The following is a 7,122-nucleotide window of genomic DNA, read 5'->3' on the forward strand; positions in this document are numbered from 1 at the left end:
ACTCATTACGTATCCACACAATAGCATACACCAAGATTTGCTTTAGTATTTTATTTTTATCGCTATGGATCATAAGTTTGTATAAAAATACCCCTAAAGTATTAGACAATGGTGCAGTATAAGACTGTCGGTTGCTACTTTAGACCTACTTTTTACTGCACATCTTTCCCCAAGGCCACGCCCCTTAATCGGACAAGTCAGGAAAGTACCAAAAACCTGGTCTAGAAGCCTTGATAACTGTGGTGCACGTGGTGTAGACAGTGTTTTTGGCACAAATCCACCAGAATTGTGGCGCAAGTACATTTATAAATCCCCCCCCCCCCCAATATCCCACAGCCGATAGTCCAGAGAGGTTTCATTACTATTCTGCAGCCAATGTGCTTGTTTTACAGTATATGCTGCAGTACTGCACATGGAATCAGGTAGCATGAAGCTTTGAGGAATCATGAAGAGGCGAGTAATCATTTGTCTTAGAAGAAGACTTAAAAGTATAAATGTTTTAGCTCAAAATTTAGTTGAACATTGTACCTCTTTGGCTCCTGTCAGATTACCTTTATAGCATTAGGTGGTTTGGGTGACCATGGGCCTCCGAGAAAGCTTGGGCCCCAGGCTACTGCCCAAACCGCTTATATTACATTATAATCCAATACTGACAATACCCCATCAAGCACAAAGTTTTCATTGTCATTCTAGAAGAGATAAAGTTGTCACTGGTTAACAGGACCTAAGGTACATTAACTTATTATCAAATATATAATATACAAAAGGAGCGTCCACTGTAGTAACCAACACTACATGGGTCAGATGTTAGGCTCTTCATTGGGAAGGATTTCTATGTGGACAACTGATTGAAGTCAATGCCCATTGATGAATCTGCAAAACTTAAAAAAGACATGACACTCTTCATTTCCGTGATCACAGACTGTTTGAACCCTCAGGGTTTCCAGGATTTATTGAAAACCTCATTAAAGGACACCTACCAGCAGGAGTTGCCATACAAAGCAGAAGTGATTGGGACACATGCATTTATATTCTAGGATTGTAGCTAGACACCTGTGTTAGATCTTGCAGCACCCCCCTCTCCTCTGAGACACCTGCTGTAGCAGCTTCTGGTTGAATACTACAACAGTTACCAGGGAGGAGGCGCTGTATAGTTACAGGGAAGAGATCTCACACACTAGGGAAACCAGGTCCAGCTACAATCCTGGAATATAAATGTATTCTATATTTGGGGGGAGAGGTATGTTTTTAGCATTAATGCAGATTTGTGTAAAAATAAAGATGGAAAACCCTACATTTGGATGTATATTCTGAGCCATCAGTCATCACACTGGGAAACATAAAGAGGTATTTAATTTTGTAACCCTAAACACACCGAGGTACAACAATGGTTTGGAGAAGTCAATTTAATGAGTTATAAAAAGTTAACATAAAGCTTCAACCTCCAAAACAATTATTCTACTTTACAAAACATAGTACACAAAAAAAACTATTCAAAAATAGAAATATTCTTTACAAGAAGTCCATAGTGTATCCGAGCTACGTCTGCTTCATGGGAGCAGGGATATTGGCAGAGGCTTGCTCCAGAAATGCCAGAGGTCCTTGTGGCATCTCACTGGGCTTCTTATGTTGCCCATTGATGTCTTCCAGAACCTGCTGCCAGTTGCGTAGTTTTGCCAGGTGCTTCTGAATGAGCCCCTCCTTCCTCTGCAGCTCGCTCCTCAGCTCCGTCACATCCTAGCAATAGCAAAGGGACAAATCATAGACGACTCAGACTGCACAACTCCATCTCCTGCCAGGCTTACACTATGGCAGTAAAGAAACTGCTCTAACCACCGTGGGCGCTTGTTCCCTCCATGGGAAACAATGGAGTCTCCACAAAATAAATGCATGCAGCTCTGATGTCCTGCATGAGGGTGGGGCAATATTTGTACGTGTGACTTATAAAGTCACTTCAATTAAAACCTACACAGGGTATTGACTGAAAGGCAAGTAACATGAATGACCACCAAAAAAAAAAAATGGAGTAGGCTTACTTCATGTTCTATATTCTCTTTATCAGTTTATCTGTAGGGGCACTGAGTGATAATCTTCCCGCTCCCCCACCCCCTTCTTCAATACCAAGGACCTTCTCTATGGGGGACATTTATCAGGGTTTGTATCCCAGTTTTCAGAGGAGCTTTATAGAGGGGCGTGAATGGGAGGCAGCCAGGCGTCTGCACACCCACTACAGACAGTGACTGTTTAGGCTGATAGCCCGCTAGTAGTACTCCAAACAAACTTGCATTTGTTCTTGCCATAATGTAATGTATGTGAACCCCTTACTGATTGTACAGCACCATGGAATTAATGGTGCTCTATAGAGAAATATTAATAATAAATACTCAATTCTATGCTAGACAGGACTTTGCGTAGAACTGTACACCAGTGCTGCTGGCCTTCTGATGTATCCAGCAGCCTCCCTCCCCCCCACCAGGATAGAGCCTAACTTGCTGATCGTTGGGGCCACAGATGGCAAGAACGGGGTTGTCCGAGGTACCTCTGTCGGACCCTTTGTTGCTCCCCGAGATGAACAGAGCAGCCATGCATGACTGTTCTGCTCCATTCCACTCTATGGAGCTGACAGATTGCCGCACCATAGAGTTGAATGGTGCAGAATGGACATGCACAGCCGTCTGCTCCATTAAAGGGGTTATCCGGGTTTAAAATTTTTTTTATGTCCGGGCTGGGGAGGGCTAGATAAACATAATAAACATGTACTTACCTCCTCCGGTGCTGCCGATGTCCCGCGCCGCGGCCCGTCTTCTCTGTGCGCCGGTTTCATTACACCGGCGCACAGGGAGCTTCCGGCCGGCCGGAAGCTCCCATGCGCACCATCTCTCAGCGCTTACAACGCTGAGAGATAGGGACGCATGGGAGGAGCCGTCCACATCGTGGACCGGAAGCTCCCTGTGCGTGGCTTCCGTGCCCCTGTAAACAAACAGGGGCACGGATCGAAGGGACCGCGGCGCTGGACATCGGCAGCACCGGAGGGGGTAAGTACATGTTTATTATGTTTAACTATCCCTCCCCAGCCCGGCCATGAAAAAAAATTTAAACCCGGATAACCCCTTTAATCTAGAGGAACGGCGAGGGGACTGGCAGAGGTACATCACGATCTGTGGGAGTTTCTTCACCAAGAGCCCCAATGATCAGCAAGTTATGCCCGCCAATTAATATGTTTAAAATAGTTTTAACCCCTGTAATGAGCTACTTACCTCTTTTATAACCTGCTCCGGCTTTTGGACAGAGAGCTGTAATCTCTTCTGTAGGAAGAAACACTCGGTTTGCCTGGCCACATCCAGGAACTTCTGGATGCATTGTTCTACACCTGGGGGGCAGATCAGAAGGAAAGGTCTACTTACACATGCAGAGACATACAACCATATCGCCTAATACTGAGACATGGCTGGGACTCTGTACATTCTGGAGTCATGGCTTGAATGAGGATGTATTTAGATGATGTGGCTACAACTACATAAATACATGTTGTCACTGCAATTGCTGTTTTACAAGCAAGTCAAGCTTAAAGGGGCTGGCCACTTCACCCCCTGTTATTTGTAATGTGTGTGGAAGTGTTTGGGGGGGGGCAGGATATGAGGTAAATTACCAATATACATCTATGAAAAGTTCTGCTCCACTTTCCCGATATGTGAAGTGAAGACTTTTATATTCCAGTTCCCAAGTGCTGTGTCAGGACTACACTGCCAGGATACATATGGTAATATGGTGGGACTGTATACACATTTAACAGAGAAAAATTCGTACATCGCTGGTACAGGGGACCAATGGACGTGCCAGGCGGCTGGAGATAGTTGTCGCTGAGGTGCCCTGAACAAAGAGGAGCGCGGCACGAAGGGGCACTGGGAGCGCCGGAAAAGGTAAATAGAGACTGAGATTTTTGTATAATCTTGAACTAACTCTTTAAGTGAAATATATTTGGTATGACATTCACTACTATGGATATTTACCAGTCCGGATCTCTTCCTGGTCTGTACCGTTCACATAGTCCTGACTCACAAGAGATGCAAAGCAGGCCTGTAAGAGAAGGACACTGGTTACATGTAGCATCAGCTAGAAAGACTGGTCACATCTATAGAGGAGGAAACTGCCGCATCTACGTGGAGCAGATTGTGATGCCCACCACGTGAGGAGCAAAGGTGGTCCCTAAACCTAGAACGCCACCAATCATGAAAGAGGAGCGGCAAAGGAGATTCTTGCCAATTGTTCCTTTATTCATATAAAACACATGACCCAACACGAGGAGACAGCAGGGATAACGAGTTTGGACGCTCTGTGTCTTACTCATACTCGGGTTCTGAGCGAGATGCCGAGCATCAAAACACTTACTCTAAGCACCAGGACTAAGCAGCAGGGGGAGGATGTGACAGTGTAAAAGCCAAATCACAGAGGGCTAGAGGAGCCCTTCAGGCTCATTAGCATAATGATAGAAGTTGATATTAGATGGAAGGAGGCCATGGATAACACATATAAAAAGATTCCCACAGTCCCGGGGGCCAGGATCTATGAGTAAGTGTCCCTGGTGTATCATTACTGTAGATTTCCCACATTTATAAGTCCCTGCACCCCTGTACACTACTCGGAGACCCAGTTGGACGTGACTACATGGTGTGTGGATAACCCTGGTCTGACATCCTGCACAGTGAAAGGTCCTGAGACTGCTGGGTAAGACCTCTGCTTTCTGTAAGTGAATGGCGCATGTAGAGGATGAGAAACTCATAATCCTGTTCACCACATTATAACATATAATAGTCTGTGGGACTGCACAACAATAACTCTCTTTCCACTAACTCCACCGCAGGATGATAGGCGTTGTAGTGCTACAAGTGCCGGACCCATCAGCTTCTCTTCAGGCTGCGGATCGCACTGCACGCTGGGAGTTGTAGTCCCAGTCTGTATGGTAGCTTAAGCTTCCAGCTATATCATACCTCGAAGGAGGCCTCCAGCTCGTCCACCAGGGTGCTGTTGGGGTTCTTGGCTCCGGGAGGGGTAGACATGAGGCCGGGTCCAGCTCCAGGCTGCATGGGAGGCGGAGGACCGGGCGGCTGGCTGGAGAACATCCCGCTGAGAGAAGACGCCATGACACAAGGGAAACAACGTCTAGTGACGTCACACGGCCGCCGGAAGTGCCGCCTTCATGTTAACTACGGGCAAACATCTCGTCGCCGCCATATTTCATGTGGTCAGTCTTTTTTTTATGTGAATTTCAAGTCCCAGCAAACAGCAGTGTAATAATATACTGTAAGGAGTGTTGGCTATTGTAGCCACTAGGTGGAGCCGTTACTCTGCTCTGTGATGGAGAGAATAGGAAAAGAGATGAAGTAACAGCGCCCCCTAGTGTGCCCCAACTTATAATGCCCTATTTTGTCTCCTTATAATTTATAATACTCCTCATCTATGCCTCTATGGCAGTGGTGGCGAACCTATGGCACGGGTGCCAGAGGCGGCACTCAGAGCCCTTTCTGTGGGCACCCGGCCATCCTGTAGTGCCAAGCAACTTGGAAGCAAAGATGCTGCTTTCAGTCATATTTTAAACTGACTTACTTGGCTACTTGGGACAGTAGGAAGAGGTAGAATGTGTAGACAGGGCCTAATTATCTTTGGAGGACCTCCTGCTGGCCCCACGATTCTCTTAGTACAGAGGGACACTGGAAAGATGCTACAATGATGCAAATTTTCCCTCCTCTAAACTGTGTTGGTGTCCTCAGGATGCCGCAATAAGTTACTGCTTTAATTTTTGGTTGGCACCTCGCGATAATTGAGGGTTTGGGGTTGCAATTTGGGCACTCGGTCGCTAAAAGGTTTGCCATCACTGCTCTATGGCTATGCTGTTCTTCATGTAAGTCTAACCCGTTATTTCCTTTAGGGCGGTTTCACATTGCCGTTTTTCACTTCAGCGATTTTTTTTTTACTGAACCTATTTTGGCTTATGGACACGTACAGATGGGTTTTTTCTCTTCTTGGCTTCAGTGATTTCTCACTGATGTCCCATTCCACAGGGCAAAATGGGTTCAGTAAAAAAAAAGCCAATGTGAAACCACCCTTTTCCTGTGAAAAAAATAAAAAAGTAAATAAAAGTAAACTTATCAGTTGTCTTCTGCCGGCTCTTCCATTGCTGTGTACGCGGCTATTAAGTTTTCGCATAACACAGGTCTCCGGCTCTCATAGCAGAAGGGGCAGAGGCTCTATATTGAAGCGGGGAGCCCACCACTCCATGCTTCCCCCCATTGCATTCAGTAATACACAAAATCTAGTGGGTGCGTTCACATGTTCAGTTTTTCCTGTCCAAACCAGGAGCAGAGGAAAAAAGAAAAAACAAAGAGAGGAGTAGCCCCTCTCAATTATATGTTCTCATCCAAAACTGTACCCTTTGATATGTCTGTATGGTTACCACCCAAAAACACAATCTGCGACAGGCAGCCCTTAGCCTGCCCCTTTTAATGCACACATGGATTGTCAGTTGGCTGGATATCACAGATCAAGAAAATTGCTGGGGAGAGGACCCCATGCAACATAGTCATTAATGATACAAGGAGCCCCCGATTCCCTGCAAAACTGTAACTACATTAAGACCGTTTACACATGAACGTGTGCAGCCCATGTATACGCGCTGTATGGTGGTAGCACGAAATATAATGCAGGGACGTTGTGATTAGTCATCACAGTTCTGGCGTGGCTGTTTGGCCGGTGAAGGGAATGTCCCTGCATTATATTTCTATATAGTGCAGGGACTCCTAGTCCACTGCTGTGTGCAACCTGTGGGATTGTGCCACCATACGGCACTTATACACAGGCTACACTTGTATGTGTGTAACCGGCCTTAGTGTGCGGCACTGCTCTTCTGCCACTGTGCAGGAACTCCTTGCATTTTATACAACTATGATGCAAGGAATCTTTTTCCCAGCATTCAGTTCAGTTCCTAAAATCTAACCAGTGCAAGGTCTGTTTTTTGAGGACAGGCCACGAGAAAGTACATGCTGAGACTTTCTTTGAATAGATGTGCAGCTTCACAAGGAAAGTCTCAGCGTGTGCGCGCCAGACTTAGACACTGCTAGGTGACAT

The 7,122-nt window shown here is 46.0% G+C and overlaps 1 protein-coding gene across 1 annotated transcript; it reads right to left on the reverse strand.

Annotated features, from left to right (window-relative positions):
- Window positions 1-1,335: 1,335 nt before the first annotated feature.
- Window positions 1,336-5,207, reverse strand: MED28 (mediator complex subunit 28). Its single transcript, XM_072126038.1, has 4 exons — window positions 4,989-5,207; window positions 4,011-4,077; window positions 3,258-3,370; window positions 1,336-1,737 (listed from the first exon to the last, which is right to left on the reverse strand). Exons 1-4 carry the CDS (start codon window positions 5,139-5,141, stop codon window positions 1,540-1,542), a joined length of 531 nt encoding a protein of 176 aa, XP_071982139.1. The 5' UTR covers window positions 5,142-5,207; the 3' UTR covers window positions 1,336-1,539.
- Between the last annotated feature and the right edge of the window lie 1,915 nt (window positions 5,208-7,122).

This window comes from Engystomops pustulosus, chromosome 1 (genome assembly GCF_040894005.1).
Source record: "Engystomops pustulosus chromosome 1, aEngPut4.maternal, whole genome shotgun sequence".
Classification (NCBI taxonomy): Eukaryota; Metazoa; Chordata; class Amphibia; order Anura; family Leptodactylidae; genus Engystomops; species Engystomops pustulosus.

Excerpts from the sequence above, each read along its gene's own strand:
- MED28 (XM_072126038.1), bottom strand. The coding sequence starts at position 5,141 with ATGGCGTCTTCTCTCAGCGGGATGTTCTCCAGCCAGCCGCCCGGTCCT. Across the intron at positions 4,078-4,988 it reads AGCTGGAGGCCTCCTTCGAG|GCCTGCTTTGCATCTCTTGT; the intron begins GTATGATATAGC and ends CTTCTCTTACAG. Across the intron at positions 3,371-4,010 it reads CCAGGAAGAGATCCGGACTG|GTGTAGAACAATGCATCCAG; the intron begins GTAAATATCCAT and ends TCTGCCCCCCAG.